The sequence below is a fragment of the Carassius auratus genome, chromosome 15 (assembly GCF_003368295.1).
Source record: "Carassius auratus strain Wakin chromosome 15, ASM336829v1, whole genome shotgun sequence".
In the NCBI taxonomy this organism is placed as follows: Eukaryota; Metazoa; Chordata; class Actinopteri; order Cypriniformes; family Cyprinidae; genus Carassius; species Carassius auratus.
In genome coordinates this window covers 1970660-1990315 of record NC_039257.1, presented here as the reverse complement: position 1 = coordinate 1990315, position 19656 = coordinate 1970660, and the positions used below count along the sequence as shown (strand labels likewise).

Genomic DNA, 19656 nt, shown 5'->3' with positions numbered 1-19656 from the left:
GACACACGTATAGAGCAGAACAAACATCATTAATAACAAGAGCATCAGAAAAGAGCCATGCTAGTTTGGATAATGTCAAATGAAAACAATATATTTTGGACCTGAAGCATGGTGTGCTTGGAGAAGTTTGAGGTTCAATGCAAATTAGCCATTAATATGCTCTGTAAAAATATATATATTTATACAAATGCTTTTGAAACATTTTCAGCAGTGCATTAAAATAAATTAAACTTTGCAACTTGCTCATAAAAGTCTCTAATAAACATGAAAACAAGGTTCATTAATATAGTAACATCCCTGGACTAAATATGGATGGGATTTGACAAATTTGCAGAACTATGGAACAGAAAAAAACGAGAATAAGTCAAATAAAATTGCCAACTTTTCATTATTGTTGCCACTAACACATTACTGTGCAAAAGTTTGGGGTCTGTTTCTGCTTCAAAGAAATGAATACTTTTATTCGAGAGAATATATTAAATTGATGAGAAGTGACAGTAAAGACATTCTCAAATAAATGCAGAAAATTCAGCTTTGCATCACAGCAATAAACAATATATTCAAATAGAAATCACTTATTTGAAATTGTAATAATATTTCATAATTGTAAAGTTTTTACCGTTTTTTGATTATATAAATACAGCTTATTATTACCCCAACATCAATTATGAGAAAAAGAGAAACGAGAGCGTTTAAGGGTTATAATGCATAAAACAAACAAATGTATTGAATTGACCACAATTCTCAACTCTATTATGTGTTGACTCTGTTGTGTTATTGGGTTAAAATGAAGGGAGCTCCTTCCCAAACTCTAAATGATCTCACAAGGATTCCTGAGAGTCCTAAGACCGAACACAAGCGGGGGTCACCGCTGTCATCCCTAGCATGTGATATGAGGGTGTGTGTGTGTGTGTGATGAAAGGAGGGACACAGAGCCGTGTGTAAAGAGAAAGCTAGCTGAAGTTCTCTAATGCATCATGTCTCTCTCTCTGCTTCTGTTCTTCATTCAGTTCTTGAGTCTGTCTCTCCAGCAGTTTCCTCGGCCGTGCACTACACCGGACGTCCTGCGGAGCAAGCGCTGCTGTCCGGTTTGGCCGGGCGATGGTTCGGTGTGTGGTTCCCTGTCGGGTCGAGGCTTGTGCCAGGACGTCACGGTCTCCGATCTTCCCAACGGGCCGCAGTACCCACACTCAGGCCTGGACGACCGCGAGCGCTGGCCTCTGGTGTTTTACAACCAAACCTGCCAGTGTGCTGGAAACTACATGGGCTTCGACTGCGGCGAGTGCAAGTTCGGTTACTTCGGTGCAAACTGCGGGGAACGACGGGAATCTGTGCGCAGAAACATCTTCCAATTATCCGTGTCTGAAAGGCAAAGGTTCATCTCGTACCTCAATCTGGCCAAAACTACCATCAGCCCCGATTATGTGATTGTGACGGGCACGTATGCACAGATGAACAACGGCTCGGTGCCCATGTTCGCCGACATCAGCGTCTACGATCTGTTCGTCTGGATGCACTATTACGTGTCTCATGACGCGCAGCTCGGGGGTCCCGGGAACGTGTGGGCCGACATTGACTTTGCTCACCAATCGGCCGCGTTTCTGCCCTGGCATCGCGTTTACCTGCTGTTCTGGGAGCACGAGATCCGGAAGCTGACCGGTGACTTTAACTTCACCATCCCGTACTGGGACTGGCGTGATGCACAGGACTGTCAGGTGTGTACGGATGAGCTGATGGGGGCACGCAGTCCTCTCAACCCCAACCTCATCAGCCCGTCCTCGCTGTTCTCCTCCTGGAAGGTAAACATGAACACATGCCAGTAATACAGTGTGGTTTACTCATTTACCCCTCCAGTAATGTTTGCTCTTTTCATTTAAAATTGCATTTCAGGAAAAGTCAAAATTCCAATTAAATGCTTGTTTTCTTCTGCAGACACAAAAAGCAAACTAAAATCCCAATATCATCATATTTTCGCAGTAGCTCTTGGGCAAACAAGTGAACACAATGCAACTAACATAGCATAACATAAGGTTAAATTATGCAATCGAGGTAGATAATAGCCTGGTATATTATTTGCAAACTATTATTATTGTTCATTCTAAAGTCACAAAAAAAGTAAAAAAATTAAAATAAAGAAATCATTTTTAGTTGACTTTGTTCTAGTTATTTTACTGTAAACCAAAATTAGAAATGTTTCCTTTGCAACTAGCTGAAATAAAATAAAAAACTTTTTTTATATTATTTCAGTTAGTTTATTTAATTTAAATTCATGTTATTATAGTTTTAGATTTAATTAACTAAAACAAAAAAGTTATTAAAATAATTAAAATCAAAATATCTATCAAAATAGGGATTAAAATGGCAATAAACCTAAAATAACTGTTTTTAATTTTTACTTAAAGTTAATTAAAGTCATTGAGTTTTATAAGTCCATTTGACATGATTTTCAAGTATGTTTACTTATCCTTCTAATAATTAAAAATTAAAAACTAAAACTGTATCACAGGAAATATAACTGCTATGTTAAAGAAACTATTGCCAAAAAAAGATACATAGATAAATAAATAAATGCATCTTTTCTAAAATATTTTCAGTTTTTAGAATTGGCCTGATTTTTGGAGTACCTTTTAAAAGCATTGTGATAGCTGTATATGTCAGTTTTCCAAATAAAAATGTAGCTTAAAAAGAAAATCCAATGTTTTAAATACAGGATATCAAAGAGTGTGGCCATGTGACTCTTCAGCTGTAGCTGTTTTAGACATGTGACTGGGATTTGGTCCAATAGCAGCTGATCTATCTAGAGGGGTGATGATGTCACATTCCTCAGCGTGTGTCTGTGTGTTCATGAAGGTGTGATGTGTGACGTGGCCTCGAGGGTCACAAGGGTGTCTGTCTGACCCCTAAACCCCCATTAACTTCAGCACAAAGCAGCTTCTGAGCAGTACAGACAGACTTTGACTCGTTGTTTAATAGTTTGAGACAACAGTATCTTTTTTCTTAATAGTTTATTTATTTATTTATTTTTATTCATATTTATTTCATTTTTATTTTTAGCTAAGCATGTCAAGTTAAACTAAATCAAAATGATAAAATGTTTCCTTGGCAGCTATAGGTGAAATTAAAGAGTTTATTTTTTAATATTGTATTTATTAGAATTAACTTTTTTAATTAATGTGTTTAAATCATAAGAATAAAATGTGCAGACAGTTATATTGTGAAACATTATTACAGCTTAAAATAGCGAATTGTTATTATTAATATTCTGAAGTTTTTTTATATTTTTTTACCATTGTTTTATTTAATTTTTTCAACTCTTAAGTCATTTTGTTGTGTTTTTATGTTTTTCTTGGCAACTAGCTGAAATAAAAATTGTTTTAAAAGTATTTTATGTTTTATTTTATTAAAACATGTATTTTATTTCAAGTGTGGGTCTGTCAGTCCTGGGTTTCTTTTATGTTTTTGAAAACAGTCTCTTTTTCTCACCAGTGGTGTATTAATTTGATTTAAAACAAAAATAAATAAAAACAATAATATTTTGAAAAACATTTAAAATGTAAAATAATAGTTTAAAATAATAGTAATTTTGTTATTTCCAATTGTATTAGTTTATTAGTGTTTTTTTTTTTTTTGTCTTTATAGTCTTAATTTTTATTTCAGTCTTAGTTTTCAGTACATTAATTAAAACTAAATAAAATGGTAATTTAATAATAAATAATAATAAAACAAAAAATAGATAAACTAACATTCAAATGTTTGGGGCCAGTGAGATTTGTTAATATAGATATGCTCACCAAAGCTTCATTTATTTAATTAATTATATAGTAAAAACAGTCAAATTGAGAGATATTTTTATGATTTAAAACAGCTGTTTTCTATGTGAATATGTTGTAGACTGTAATTTATTCCTCTGTGATGCTCCGCTGTATTTTCAGCATCATTCCTCCAGTCTTCAGTGTCACATGATCTTCACAAATCATGAAAATACATTGATTTTCTGCTCGAGAAACATTTCTGATTAATATCAATGTTGTGCTGCTTAGTATTTTTGTAGAAAATTTTATTTTTCAGGATTCTTTCATGAATAGAAAGTTCAAAAGAACAGCGTTTATTTCAAATATAAATATTTTGTAACATTATAAACGTCTTTTACAGTCAAAATTTTTTTGCTGACCCCTTTTATTATGTTGGACTGTCTGCTTGTGTGTTAATGAGTGTCTGTTATACCTGTGCAGGTGATATGTTCTCAAGCTGAAGTCTACAACCAGCGTGAGGTTTTGTGTGACGGTTCTCCAGAGGGACCGTTACAGCGTAATCCAGGGAACCACGACCGAAAGCGTGTCCCACGGCTGCCCACCTCAGCAGACGTGGAGTCAGTGCTGAGCCTGACCGACTACGAGACGGACCTGATGGACAGACGCGCCAACATGAGCTTCAGGAACACTTTGGAAGGTGAGAGAGACAGAATCAACACTTCTTTAACACCTCAGGCTCTAAACACTGAGCGCGTCTCACCTTGTCCTCAGGATTTGCGAGTCCTGAGTCGGGGCTGGCTGTAACGGGTCAGAGCTTGATGCACAACTCTATACACGCCTACATGAACGGATCCATGTCTTCAGTGCAGGGATCCGCCAACGACCCCATCTTCCTTCTGCATCATGCCTTTGTCGACAGGTGAAATGCATGCACACATAGCAAACTACTAACCCTGAGCATTTCGATGCATATTTCCCCAATAAAACTGTGCAATAGTCATGAATGAGACTTGTTCAAATCATGCAATATTATTTAAATATTACACACATTAATACAGCAAAACACATTTGACCTAAAATATTTACTTGAACAATAATGTAACTTTTTACTATACTAGTCATGACTTTACTATAATTTTGCATGGTTTTATGATGTCAGTTAATGCTCAAATGGCATGCAGGTAAATATATATATATAGCTTAGCTTTTCATAAACTGACAAAACCTGCAGGGGTTTGCATTAATAAAAATATATACATATTTTCTCTTTTTTTTATGGTTTTTATTTTAATTATTTGATTTCAAGATTATTTATGTTAATTTTTTTTAAAGATTTAATCATTATAATTTCATCTACTCACAAACCTGCAGGGATTTGCGAACCCCAGTTTGGGAGATCCCAAAGATAAGTTCAGTGCATTTTAATTTTAATGTTCGATAAACAACAACAGGTTTTTTTTATTTTTTATGACAACTTTAGCTTCTAAACTTTAAAATGTGAATCTAGAATGAATGTAGTTTTGCAATTTTTAATTGTTACACAGAAACATGAATTCTGCGTTTGTGTTTCAGCATCTTTGAGCAATGGCTGAGGAGACACCAGCCCCCCCGCACACAATACCCGACCGCCAACGCCCCGATCGGACACAACGACGGCTATTACATGGTCCCCTTCATCCCTCTCTACAGAAACGGAGATTATTTTCTCTCCTCTAAAGCTCTGGGTTATGAATATGCATATTTACAGGACCCAAGTGAGTCGTTTGCATGGATTCAGAGACCTTCTCGCTTCTTCAGTCTCTCTCTGTTCTCAAGCACTTTTCTTTCTGTCAGGTCAGCGGTTTGTGCAGGAGTTTCTGACGCCGTATCTAGAGCGAGTTCGGCAGATCTGGCGCTGGCTGCTGGCCGCGGGGATCCTCGGGGCGGCCGTGGTGGGAATTATTGCAGCTTTAATCGCTGTGATGTGTCGCAGACGGACGAAGAGGAGAAAGTTATATGAGGAGAGACAGCCGCTTCTGAACAGCAGCGAAGAAGAGGGATCGACTTCATATCAGACTACACTGTGACCTTACAGACACACGTCAGCGAGGACAGATACACAATACCATACAACAGCCAGTTAAACCAGGTCATGTGACAAATGACCTCGCCTTTAAACCAGAGTCATGCAACAAGGGCTGTGTTCAGAATCATGCTACTGTATTCATAATGCACACTACATACACTACTGTTCAAATGTTTGGAGTCAGTAAGAGTTTACTCAGCTAGGATGCATTAAATTCATCAAAAGTGACAGTAAAGACTTTTGTATTATAAATAAATGCTTCTCATTTGAACTTCCTATTCATCAAAGAATTTGGAAAAAATAAAAAATATCACAAAATATTGGGCAGCAAAACTGTTTTCAACATTGATAATAATCAGAAATGTTTCTTGAGCAGCAAATCAGCATATTAGAATGATTTCTGGAGATCATGTGACACTGATTAGTAATTAAATGAAATCATTAGCAGTGGTTATTTAATATCAGTGCAGTTCATTTAGGACCCAGGTTTCTGTTCTGATATGAAAAATATACAACTGTTGTGCTGTACAGAATATAAACAAAATAAATACTTGAAAAGAATGAAAGAAAGTTATACTTTAAATATGGCTGTGTATGTTTGTGTTCATAACGGTATAAGCCAAAAGATACTATTAATGACCAAGACAACACATGAAATGATTCATGAATTCATTTTTGGGTGCACTTGTGTTATTTAAACCCGTTTTTATAGTAATAGTTAAACCAAAAATTTAACATTTACCCACCTTCAGGCCTTTCAAGATACAAATGAGTTTGCTTCTCCATCAGAATGGATTTGGAGAAATGTATGATTGCATCACTTGCTCACAAAAGGATGCTCTGCAGTGAATGGGTGCCGTCAGAATGAGAGTCCAAACAGCTGATAAAAACATCACAATGATCCACAAGTAGCCCACAGCACTCCAGTCCATCAGTTTGCATTGTGAAGCCAAAATCTGCGTGTTTGTAAAAAAAACACATCCAAGAAACAAATCCATAAGGCTCCTCTGTTGTGAATGTTCTTAGAATGTTACCTGCTTATGTTTTATTTTTTGAAGCATGTAAAATTATACATGGTTATTTTACATTCTTAATGCAATTTTATGTAAACTGCCTTTGTGGGCCAGTCAAATCGCAATAATTATTTATTTATTTATTTTTTTGCATTACATTATACGATACTGTATTTAGCATATTATGCACAGTATACATAGCTACTGAAATATTAGTAGGCTAAAAGAAGTACGCTTTTACAAACATGTCTCACAACCAACCCACCAATCAGAATATTGCAACAGCCACTGATGGTTTTCCATCCTGTGTAGATAATAATACTAATAAAGAACAGGAAGACATTGATTGCAATCCTGCAATCCAAACCATCTGCCCAAAACAATAATCTAAATGACAACATCTCAAACTCCAAGAGCACAAACAACTTGCGATTGCTATGATTACATCTATTCACGACTCCTTTTTAACCTATTCTCTTTAACTTTTGTTACTGAAACGTTCTACGAAATGTGTGTTTAAGGACCATACACTGTTGACAAGGACCCCGTCGGTTGAGCACCTTGGATCAAAAGACTCAAACATGAGCCAACAGGGACATCTACTGCCGAGCACGTGCCAGCGTCGAGAGGTTTGGTCTATTTTCATTTCTCAAATCCATTATACCCATAAACTAAACTACGAAACTAGAACAACTGTATTTAGGCGTCACTACCGATGTGTGAACTAACCACAGAAAACTGAACCCTGAACGTTCGATGTTCGATGTTCGATTCGAACGTTCGATTCGCCAAAGAATCAATCTTCGGAATCGTTTCAGTGCCATGATTCGGTAGAATCAATTAAAGAATTTGCAAGTCACTTTTTAACATTTCTGTTAGACTCGTATAGCTATGTGTTCGGCAATGTGTTAGAAATCACACAAAATATTGAATTGAATCGATGTGATTAAGAGTGAAAATAGACGTCTATACTGAAAACAACAACAGACTTCCAGCTTAATAAGGACCTGATTAGACAGAACACGGTTTTAGGTCTGAAATCCTTTTTTTTATTTTTGGTGACTTAAAGTGGTCTACTCTGCTCACCAAACTGGTTTCAAGTGGTCGGGGTGATTTGATAGCTTAGAGGGGTTTGGCACCTTTTCAGCTGGTCAGTTTGAGAACAAACCGGTTAAACTGGTTTTGGCTCCTTAAACGAGTTTAAATGGTTTGCTTTCAGTGGCAGTGAAAACCAAATATTAGAAGAAACGCGTAAAATGAACTTTTATTTTCCTTGATAAAGCAAGTGCATCGGTGAATCATTTTCATTCAAACGAACCGATTCGCTCGCTGCATTGAATGAACAACAAAAGCTAGCCAAGACCCACCTACTACATCTCACAAACTTCCAACACTCCGACGCGTTCACGCGAGGCGCTTATTCAAATGGCATCAGAGGATAAAACAATCAGCTGTCTATGCCGGCTAACGGTTATTACGGCTTTCTTCTTTATTGGCTTTATTATTGGTGAGTTTTTCTACTTTTATAGAAGTGTTTAGAAGTATCTGCAATGCTTGATTTATGCAGAGTCAAGTTGTTCTAGGCTTCCCACTGCGCATTATGCAAGAAGGTCACACTTCAACAAAAATAAAGTGGTTACACACAGGGACCCTTCAGATGCAGCATAACTCGTGGATTTTGGCAAAAAACTAGTTACGGTGTGAGATAACTTTGGTCTCACCTGTCCAGATCTCACGCGCTGCGTTAGGGCAGGTGTTGAACGCCTTTAGGGCAGGTGTGACTATACTGAGACAGAGACCGCATTCACTTCTAAACAAAAACAAGTGATTGAACGCATTTATATTTTTATTTTGGAAATGATTGTTTACAGTCTTTGAAGAAGAGATGTTCTTGTTTTACGCAATTATGGAAAATCTGGAAATATTAGAGAATTTTAACATTAAGAGTGCTGGAAATGGACTATGGCAATGTCATTTTTTCTATTAATGTGTGACTCTTGAATATTGCATAGAATGCAAAATATTGCTTAACCAAATTTGCATGTGTGGGAAACTAAATGTTTTGATCACTTTGTTTATTGTTGCATGCTTTAAAAAATACTCTGTTGCTTTTGTAGTACTGGATTTTTTTACTGACACATTTAGGCAGTTGCTTGTCGTAATTTATTATTCTTTCCTCCTGTGCCGATTTTTCATTAATGTTTGGTGTAACAGGTGTCTGTTTCTCTAAATGCTGTTCTCAGGTTGGTTTGCTCGACCTACTACTGTCAATCACGGACATGCATCAAAAAGCTTCCTGCAGGAGTTTCTGGATGAGATGCAGGCAAAGAATATTAAACACCATCTCAGGTGGGAGAATGATGCCTGTCCGTCCACATGCCCTAAATAAACTAGTCCTCATGTTGTTGAATAATATAATAAAAGGAATAGTTCACCCAAAAAATGTACATTTGCCAAATATTTACTCACCCTCAGGCCATCCAAGATGAAGTTTCTTCATCAGAACATATTTGGAGAAATGTAGAATCGCATCACTTCCTCACCAGTGGATCATTTGCAGTGAATGGGTGCCGTCAGAATGAGAGTCCAAACAGCTGATAAAAAAAACTCACAAAAATCCACAGCGCTCTAGTCCATCAATTAAGATGTTTTTAACATCAAATCAATGCTTCAGGCAAAACTTACGAGTCCTCCATCCATAATATTGTCATCTGAATCAGGGGGTAAATATGCACAAATCTAGCACCATTTACAAGTCCTAAACAAACGTGACCCTGCCTGTGAAAACACAGTTAAAGTCTTTTTTGTGTGTGTGTGATTTACTGTTTTCTACATAAAATCATCCTTCATAAAGATATACAACATTCTGTGAAAATATAACCTTTATTTCTTTAATATTGACTGAAAAAGGCTAGTCAAAGATTGAACTTATAGTGAAATCAATGGCTGAAATCAAATTTCGATGCTTGTTATCTCATAATTAGATTTTGAGACTGGTTCACAAATATGATGGTGGATTTTGATGTGAGAGGACAACAGGAGATGGACTTTCACTGAAGGAAGCGTTATTATGGATTATGAACAGTTTGGAGTGGATTATTGAGATGCTTTTATCAGCTGTTTGGACTTTCATTCTGACGGCACCCATTCACTGCAGAGGTGAGAAGGTAGGGTTGCAAAGAAGTAGTAAATTTCCAGAAACTTTCCAAAAATCCAATTCAAAATTTTTTCTATGTTTCTGAAATTTACTGGAAATGTTCAATTGTTTTGCAACCGTATGACTATGAGTAAGTACAGTTTAATGCTATATTTCTCCAAATCTGCTCTTGATTAAGAAACAAACTTAGATGGCCTGAAATGTTCATTTTTGGATGAAGTATCCCTTTAAGTTAAGTTTACTGCTAACCTAGTTGTCCTTTCTATACAGAACTGATATTAATATCTAGATTATGTCTCTCGCAATTCACGTCTGTCACCTAAACAGGAAGTTCACAAGGCTGCCCCACCTGGCTGGATCGCAGCAGAATCTGGATCTGGCAAAACAGATCCGGGACGAGTGGATGGAGTTTGGGCTGGACTCAGTGGAGCTCGAGCCGTACGACGTGCTGCTGTCTTACCCAAACAAAACTAAGCCCAATTACATCTCCATAGTGGACCACCTGGGCAATGAGGTGCATACTCACACCCACAGCTCAAACAAGCCACCTTTTTGGATCTACTCTTTCAGGATCGATCAGTGCTATTGCATAAAATGTAAATGAAGTGTTAAATCGAACTGTTCTTGTGTAGATATAAAGGACACCGCTCATTCTAGAAACACATATCAGTCAAACAGTAGTTTGCATACACAAAGTTTCATTATACTACGAAGCGCGCTTAGGTTGCAAGCACACATGCACTTCTTCTTAAAACAGACACATCTGCACTCTTTTCGAACAAAATTCAAATATTAAAAATATATAGATATTTAGAACAAAAAGGCCTGATTTTGTCATAGGAAAACCTTTTTAAGTTGCGCAAAGAATTAACTTTATATTCACTAGTTCTTTAGAAAACCATTTATGTACTTCATGTGTCTTAAAGAAGCCTGAAGAACATATTTTTTATTATTTTTATCCCCAAATCAACTCCAGATCCTTAAACAGACAGAAATATTTCATGAAGTGAAAAGTGTAGAGCATGAGACTCTTCTTTCTCTCGTGACATCAGAAGATTGGCTGTGTGTCTGTGTGTGTTTTAAAGGCCATTTATCTTGTCACCAGTAAAGCTGCGAGTAGCTCGTGGTGACAGGTTAAAGTCCATGACTGTATCTGAGGATGTTTTATAGTGATTGCGGTGCATAATGCAGTGAATAATAGAGGTCACTTTCCTTCTCTCAGATCTTTAACACCTCTCTGGCTGAGCCGGTCCCTGAAGGTTATGAAGATGTTACCGATATCGTTCCTCCTTATAGTGCTTTCTCTGCGAAAGGACAACCAGAGGTGATGCTTAAATAGGCAAACACTGACTCGTGCTAATTTACAGTCAACATGAAATCAAAACCAAACCTGTTTATTGTCTCAATGCATGGTCCCGGTCTTATTGTGCTTGATTAATCAGTCTATCTTATTGAAAATAAAGGGTTGTTTTCATCAAATTTATAACTGCTATTCAAATTTTCTAAGAAATTGATTCTTTTATTCATGCATTTAATTGATCTGAAGTGACAGTTAAGACATTTAGAATGTTACAATTTTTTTTAATTTGTAACAATTAAAAAAAAAAAAAAAGATTTCTATATCAAATAAATCATTAGAAAAATATTGAGTGGTGCAACTGTTTCAATTTTGATATTAATCCGAAATGTTTCTTGAGTTGCAAATCAGTATATTTTCATGATTTCTGAAGATCATGTGACACTGAAGACTGGAGGAATGATGCTGAAAATACAGCTTTGATCACAGGAATAAATTACATTTTACACTATATTCACATAGAGAACAGCCATTTTAAATGGTAATAATATTTACAATTTTTTACTTCATTTTTTGATCAAATAAATGCAGCCTTAGTGAGCATAAGTCTTCTTTTGAACAGTAACATGCTTTAACTTTACAGAAGTAAAATGACCCTGCTGTTTGTGAACTGTAGGAAGAGCTGGTTTATGTGAATTACGGTCGGACGGAGGATTTCTTTAAGCTGGAGAGAGAGTTGGGAATAAACTGTTCAGGAAAAATCGTCATCGCTAGATATGGCAAAATCTTCCGTGGGAACAAGGTGAGGTTTGGACGTGATGTTTAAAGAGGAGTTTTATGTTTCACATAAGAAAGGCTCAGAATGACATTTGAGTGAACGTGTTTGCAGGTGAAGAACGCGATGTTAGCGGGAGCTAAAGGGATCGTGCTGTTCTCTGACCCGGCGGATTACTGTGCGGACGGCGTGGAGCCGTATCCCGACGGCTGGAACCTGCCAGGAGGAGGCGCTCAGAGAGGAAACGTGCTGAATCTGAACGGGGCGGGAGACCCGCTCACACCGGGATACCCTGCCAAAGGTCTGCACCTGTGCCACAGAAGGACTCTCAACTGATTGTATAAGTAATGTAGAAAATGATTAAAAAAACCATCACAATAATCCACAAGTAATACACACCACCCGAGTCCATCAGTTAGAACGTTTTTAACTGCAAACCATTGCTTCAGAATTACATGTCCTCTATCCATAATATTGCTTTCTTCAGTAAAAAAGGCTTTTCGTCTGAATCAGGGGAGACATATGCACAAATCAAGCTCTGTTTACAACCTAAAACAGTCCTAAACAAATGCATTTGTGGATTTTAATTTTAGAAGATGGACTTTTTCACTGAAGGAAGCGATTTTATTTATAATGAACAGTTTGGACTTGATTATTGTGATGTTTTTATGTGTTTGCTTTCCCATTCTCACGGCACCCATTCACTGCAGAGCATCCATTGATGAGCAAGTGCAGTTTAATGAAATTAGATTCTCAATGAAATTGAGTCTTGATGACTGTGTATCATCACTGTCTTGTAGAATACACCTACAGGTCGAGTCTGGAGGACGCAGTGGGGCTTCCCAAGATCCCTGTGCATCCCATCGGATATCATGATGCAGTTCACCTGCTGCAGTGAGTCAGCCACTGCTAAACAGATAAACAAGACAAAAATAGTATATACATACTGTATATATATATATATATCTTCCTGTAGGCATATGGGAGGACCTCTTCCTCCGGAAAACTGGAAAGGCGCCCTGAACATCTCGTACAGAATCGGACCGGGATTCAAAGACGGTTTAAATCAGAAGTAAGAGACTTTTTTTTTTTTTTTATCCTCTCTTCTATCTTTTAAGGCAGCACACTCCAGGCATGCACTGGTTAATTTTGCTTCCATAAGTCTTCATTCAGACTAGTGGAAAGAACACAAAAGACACATTTAAGTGTTATTATTCTATTCTACTTTGTCTATTTGCGTCTGTAGATTTAAAACACAATACACATCTGTATTTAATTAGACATATCATATCTGCATATCATATTTAATTAGATATAGTGTCGTTAGTATATTTACATTTTAATAGTTCAGAAATATGGTGTCTTGCCTTATGCCCGCATGAAATAGTGTAAACGATAAGCCTTTGACTTCTGAGTAAAAGAGAATATTTAGCTGTCAAATTAATATGGTGTGTTGGATACGATAATAAAATGTTGAAGATTACAAAATAATGTATTTTGAATGATGTGCTCGTATGAATCACACATAGGCGTTTATTAAAGAGTGATTTCATGTTCAGTCAGACAGTTAACCGTTCTAAACCTCAGTCTGAACATTAAACACAGTCCAGTCCTGACCTTTAACCCCAAAACCTGCTGTTGTGAAGTGTTACTTCAGCTTTACACAATATATAATCAGCTTACACACGCATATTCGTGCACTTCTGGTAATGGTTAACTCATTTTTATGCGTGATGTCAGCAGGACTGAGAGGTTTGTGCACTCGGCGTTCACAAAGTGAGACGACACACATTTCTTTCCCACAGCGCACACACAGATTCACACAACATCTCACACATTTCTGTGGCTTTGTTGCTGTTCTGTCATGAACCCTGGATGTCAGCCAGCTTGAAACAAAGGCCTTGTGTTTGGGGAGGCCATTTTTAAACACACGCACACACACACACACACACACACACACACACACATCTAGCAGGCTGTAAATGAAGGCTGTATTAACATGAATGCATTTAGCAGAAGTTTTTAGCCATCCATGCATGCATGCAGTTTAAAGTAAAAGACTAGAAAGTACCGATTCCTCATTGTATTTTATCTTTGTGAAATTTTAGTAAAGTGCGTATGAACATCCACACCAATAATCAGGTGACTCGTATCTACAACGTGATTGGCTGGATCAGAGGAGCGGTGGAGCCAGGTGACGTCTGCTTATCTAGTTTTAGTTTAGAGATGTGTTACTCCGTTTGAGAGTTTGTGAAGGTTTATTTTGTTCTTGGCTCTGTGTGTTCAGACAGATACGTGATTCTGGGCGGTCATCGGGACGCTTGGGTGTTCGGAGGGATCGATCCAGTGTCAGGAGCGGCTGTGGTGCACGAGAGCGTGAGAGCGGCTGGGAAGCTCATGAAGAAAGGTGTGTGTCTTCTAGATTCATGCATAACTGTGCCAATTCAGATGAACACCTTCTGTGTGTGTGTGGTTTAGGTTGGAGGCCGAGGAGAACGCTGATCTTTGCCAGTTGGGACGCAGAAGAGTTTGGTCTGCTGGGATCCACAGAATGGGCAGAGGTACGAATGAATGAAAGAAGAAATAAATACGATCGAATAAATGTTTGAATGCATTAATGGATTATCTATTGATTGAATGAGTGCAGAGAAAATGAAAAAAGGAAGCAATGATTCATTGATTGAGTGAATGAATGAACCACTGAGTCAAAGAACAAATGAACGAATGTTTGACTAAATGAACAAATTACAGATTAATAAACCAAATTAATAGACACTGAATGAAGACAATGAATAAATGAATGAACAGATGAATGCAAAATTTAACTCTTGATTGAACAAAATAATTAATTAGGCTTTGAATGAACCGAATTAAACACTGAATTAATTATTGATTGAATAAGTGAAAAAATGCTTGAATTGATGAATTAAAAATGCACTGAAGGAATAAATCTGAATGCATGAAAAAAAGGCATGAAAAATGAATTAAAAACACTTGAATGACTGAATGAATGCATGCATTAATGAACAAATGAATTAGTGCAAGACTAATGCCAGATAAGAAACAAATGAATTATTGATTTAATTAATTGATGAACGAATGTATGATTCATTAACTGAATTAACTAAAAATGCATTAATAAATAAATAAATCATTGATCGAATTAATAAAAAAAATGCATGAATGAACAATTCAATAAATGCATTAATGAACAAATAAATGAGTGACTGAATAAACAAATTAATGACCAATAACTAAGCAAATGAATCGACCAAAATAAACGTTTGAATTCAAAAATGCTTATTTAAAGTGTGTGTTTGCAGGATCACGCCAGAGTCCTGCAGGAGCGAGCCGTGGCTTACATCAATGCAGACTCCGCTATTGAGGGTCAGACACACACACACACACACACACACACACTTTCTCTGTGCTGTAAAAGCAGTGCTGATCTCATCTGCCAAGCGTTGAAGTCTCTTTTTCTGATACTGTGTGTGTGTGTAGGTATGTACACACTGCGAGTCGACTGCACCCCCTCCCTACACACTCTGGTTTATGACATCACCAAGAAGGTGAGATTCAGTCCATCTGTCTGTCTATCTGTATAAATGCAAGTGAAGTTAATAGTGTGTTTCTGAAGGTTTCGAGTCCTGAGGAGGGCGAGGAGGGCATGACTTTATATCAGAGCTGGCACAAACGTGACAACTCCACAGAAAGAGATGCACCGTGGTAATGAAGAGCAGCTATGATGATGATCATAACCCTCTAGAAGAACATCTGGCTGATGAGGGATGCGTGACCTGTGTGTGTTCACTCTGTAGGATCAGTAAACTGGGCTCTGGCAGTGATTTTGAAGCGTATTTCATCAGATTAGGCATTGCATCTGGAAGAGCGAGATACACCAAAAACCGAGTGAGTGTATTTGTTTTAAACTTCAGCATCCATGCGTACTAAAAACAGAAGTTACACATTTAGCATTTAAACTATCTCCCACCCTCCGTCTCCAGAAAACCGAGCACTACAGCAGTTACCCCGTGTACCACAGCGTGTATGAGACCTATGAGATCGTGGAGCGCTTCTACGACCCGAGTTTCCGCCGTCTGGAGGCCGTGGCTCGTGTTCGGGGAGGACTGATCTTCAGTTTGGCTGATTCTCTGGTGCTACCTCTGGACTGTGTGGAGTACGCCACGTCTCTCACCAAATACGCCAACAGCATCCACCAGCTGGCACTGAAGCACCCTGCTGCCATGCAGAAGTACAGCGTCTCCTTCGGTACTCATCATATCCAGCCATCTAGTGTGCAGAATTAATACGTTCACATAAAAACAGTGTCCCATAACCTGTGAGTGAGTGATTCAGTAGAAGAAACAGTTCAGGTTTCCTTTTGTTCTTTGAAAGGGTTTCATGGATTTTAAAGTTTCTTTGTGGAACCATAGATGCCAAATTAAGAGCCTTTATTTTTAAGAGAGTAGGGTATAAGTATGAGACGTAGGACGTAGCTCGTTTGTAACCCTGGAGCCGAAATCAGTGTTAAGTCTCTGGAGTATATTTGTAGCAATATGCAAAATTAAACACTGTATGGGTCAAAATTATTGATTTTTCTTTAATGCCAAAAATCATTAGGATATTATTTAAAGATCATGTTCTATGAAAATAATTTGTATATTTCCTACTTTAAATATATCAAAACTTAATTTTTTATTAGTAATATGCATTGCTAAGAACTTCATTTGAACAGCTATAAAAGTGATTTTCTCAGGGTTTCGATTTTTTTGCACCTTCAGATTTCAGATTTTTAAATAGTGGTTTATATACATCAATAGAAAGCTTAATTATTCAGCTTTCAGGTGAAGTAAAAATCTCAATTTCAAAAAATTGACCCGTATGGTTTTGTGGTCCTGGGCCACATTTCTTCTCATGAGACTGTACCCTGCGTTGATCTTCTGTTCAGATGCAGAGCTCTTGATGCGTCTTGTTTCCTGTCGGTCAGCATCTTTCTTTCTGGATTATGTTCTAGATTCTCTCTTCTCTGCTGTTGAGAACTTCACAGTCGCGGCACGAGACTTTCATCAGCGTCTTGAGCAGCTCGACACCTCCAAGTACGAATGACAAAAACATTTTTTATTATTGTATTCTAGCGCTGATGACGTGCTCATCGTGTCTCATTGCTCCTGATGTCTGTTTCTTACACCTGTTGTCTTGTGTCTGTCAGTGCTCTGGCCGTGCGGATGCTCAACGATCAGCTGATGTATCTAGAGAGAGCTTTCACTGATCCGCTGGGTTTGCCTGGGAGACCGTTTTACAGGTGACCACTATCTGTCATCACGACCTGAAGTTCAGAGAATCATTTATGACCGCTTGTAGTTAACTAAAACTGAAACCACAATATGTTTACTTTTACTACTTGTTACAAAAATTATAATAATAAATAAATATAATAATAAAAAAGAATAAAACGTAAAAAAAAAAAATTATTAAAAAAAAAACGATACCAAAGCATTGATTTTCATTTGTTTAGTTTAACCTGATGTACTAAAACAACTAAAAATGAAATAAAAATGAATAGAAACTATATAGACATTAAACATAAAAAAATGCAACAAAATTCAAAACGTAACAAAAATTTGAATCAAAATTCAAACAAATAAATAGAAATAAATAAACATTTCTCATTTATTATAAATTTTGAAAATAATTCTCCTGGTTTATATTTTTCTGGAAACATGATACATATTATCTTTTAAGAGTCACACATTAATAAAAAAGTATTTTGTAATATAAATATCTTTACTGTTATTTTTGATGCATCTTTGATAAATGAAGTATTATTTTATTTACTATCTATGGGTTTTTGTTTACTAATTGTAACATTTGTCAGGGAAAATCTTGCTTGTCCCAGATGAGTAATGCACTCAAGTTGAATGCTTGTGATTAGTGGGTTGTTTTTACGCATGCATAAAGCACATGTTTTGTAGTTTTAGAGCTCAAAAGTACACCTCTTCTAGGACTGGTCTGCTCCTGTTAAATCCCAAATGTACTTGACCTGTGCTTCCATTGTGACAGTAATAACCACTTGGCTGTTTTCAGATCAGTTTAAGTATTACCTCTGTCTGATTACATGTTGTTGTTGTTTTTCTCTCTCTCGTCTCTTCCAGGCATATCATATTTGCGCCCAGCAGTCACAATAAATATGCGGGTGAGTCTTTCCCAGGGATTTATGACGCTTTGTTTGACATTGAGAACGCAGTGGACCCGCAGAAGGCCTGGGACGAGGTCAAACACCAAATCAGCATCGCCTCATTCACTGTCAGCGCAGCTGCAGAGACGCTAGAGCCTGTCGTCAGCTAGACGTCTTCCTTCACTTCTTGATATCAAAACATGCTGTGGATGCGGGACTATAACATGTCAGCCAAACCGTTCAGATGTCAGTGTTTCATCCTTCACATGCAGATCTGACTCTCAGAAGAAAGCAGATAAACTGTCAAATATTAATGAAATAGTTCACCTAAAAATAACATTTTTTCGAGTACATTTTCAGCTTCAGGCCAACCGAGATGTAGAGCTTGTTTCTTCATCAGATTTAGAGAAATGTAGCATTGCATCAGTGTCTCAGCAATGGATGCTCTGCAGTGAATGGGTGCCGTCAGAATGAGAGTTTTTAACTTTAAACGTTTACTTCTGGACATAATATGACTTCATAATACATCATAATACACCTCTTCCAGTGGAAAAGTCCATCTCCTGTTGTCTCTCACATCAAAATCCATCTCTTCTTGTACAGAAGCATGTTATACTATACTAAATACTAAACTGCATTGGCTTGTAAACGGTGCTTGATCTGGGCAGATTTCTCTCCTGATTCAGACGAGAAGACTTTTTCACTGAAGGAAGTGTTATTATGGACTCGTATTTTAGCCAGAAGCAACGCTTTTAAGTTAAATCGTCTTAGTGCTGGTTTTGTTTCTTAGAAACGCACAGCTTTTGGCTTATCCAGATGTACTGGAGTGCTGTGGATTACTGTGATATTTTTATCAGCTCATTATCAGACTCTCATTCTGACGGCACCCATTCACTGCAGAGGATCCATTGATGAGCGAGTGATGTAACACAACATTTCTCCAAATGTTATCATGACCAAAAAACTCACCTACATCCAGAATGACCCGAGGGCAGACACAATTGCAGCAAAATTGCATTTTTGGCTGAACTATTCATTGAAGATGTCTTTCATCCAAAGATATTTGTACTGGACAAAATGCAGGGATGGCATTAATTGTCTTGATTTAGTACAGAACATATGAATGACTGCAGTGTTACAACCCTAAGCACATTTCACACATATGATTGGATAAAAATAATTCTGAGATGTCATAAAGTAGTTCCTAAAATTGTGACCATTTGAGCTCCATGATAAACAATCAGATTGAAAAGCGGTCAATCATGGAAGCAACTGTTTGATACGTTGCTTGCAAATCTTGCACAAATTGTTGCATATGAGTGAATTGTTTGCAAAACCATTTTTGCATATATTGTCTTAATAGAAAAATCTTTAAAATCAATAAACTGATTGCACAAATCATTTTCATTAACTATGAATTTG

The 19656-nt window shown here is 37.2% G+C and overlaps 2 protein-coding genes across 2 annotated transcripts; both read left to right on the top strand.

Annotated features, from left to right (window-relative positions):
• The first annotated feature begins 977 nt into the window (after positions 1-977).
• On the top strand, positions 978-6092 carry tyr (tyrosinase). The gene is made up of 5 exons (XM_026281643.1): positions 978-1799; positions 4233-4449; positions 4524-4671; positions 5325-5506; positions 5586-6092. Exons 1-5 carry the CDS (start codon positions 978-980, stop codon positions 5816-5818), a joined length of 1602 nt encoding a protein of 533 aa, XP_026137428.1. The 3' UTR covers positions 5819-6092.
• A 1925-nt stretch (positions 6093-8017) lies between these two features.
• Positions 8018-19634, top strand: naalad2 (N-acetylated alpha-linked acidic dipeptidase 2). The gene is made up of 19 exons (XM_026281640.1): positions 8018-8337; positions 9074-9179; positions 10315-10501; positions 11210-11311; positions 11961-12086; positions 12174-12360; positions 12860-12953; positions 13036-13131; positions 14168-14253; positions 14347-14466; positions 14538-14620; positions 15383-15446; positions 15561-15628; positions 15697-15785; positions 15878-15968; positions 16064-16328; positions 17074-17155; positions 17269-17361; positions 18212-19634. The coding sequence occupies exons 1-19, from the start codon at positions 8256-8258 to the stop codon at positions 18402-18404; spliced, it is 2214 nt and encodes a 737-aa protein (XP_026137425.1). The 5' UTR covers positions 8018-8255; the 3' UTR covers positions 18405-19634.
• Positions 19635-19656: the final 22 nt, after the last annotated feature.

Bases quoted from the DNA above. Each gene is read 5' to 3' on its own strand.
- tyr (XM_026281643.1), top strand. From the start codon at position 978: ATGTCTCTCTCTCTGCTTCTGTTCTTCATTCAGTTCTTGAGTCTGTCT. The intron at 4,450-4,523 runs GTGAGAGAGACA...CCTTGTCCTCAG, and splicing joins CTTCAGGAACACTTTGGAAG to GATTTGCGAGTCCTGAGTCG. The intron at 4,672-5,324 runs GTGAAATGCATG...TTTGTGTTTCAG, and splicing joins CATCATGCCTTTGTCGACAG to CATCTTTGAGCAATGGCTGA.
- naalad2 (XM_026281640.1), top strand. From the start codon at position 8,256: ATGGCATCAGAGGATAAAACAATCAGCTGTCTATGCCGGCTAACGGTT. The intron at 9,180-10,314 runs GTGGGAGAATGA...TCACCTAAACAG, and splicing joins AATATTAAACACCATCTCAG to GAAGTTCACAAGGCTGCCCC. The intron at 14,467-14,537 runs GTGTGTGTCTTC...TGTGTGGTTTAG, and splicing joins TGGGAAGCTCATGAAGAAAG to GTTGGAGGCCGAGGAGAACG.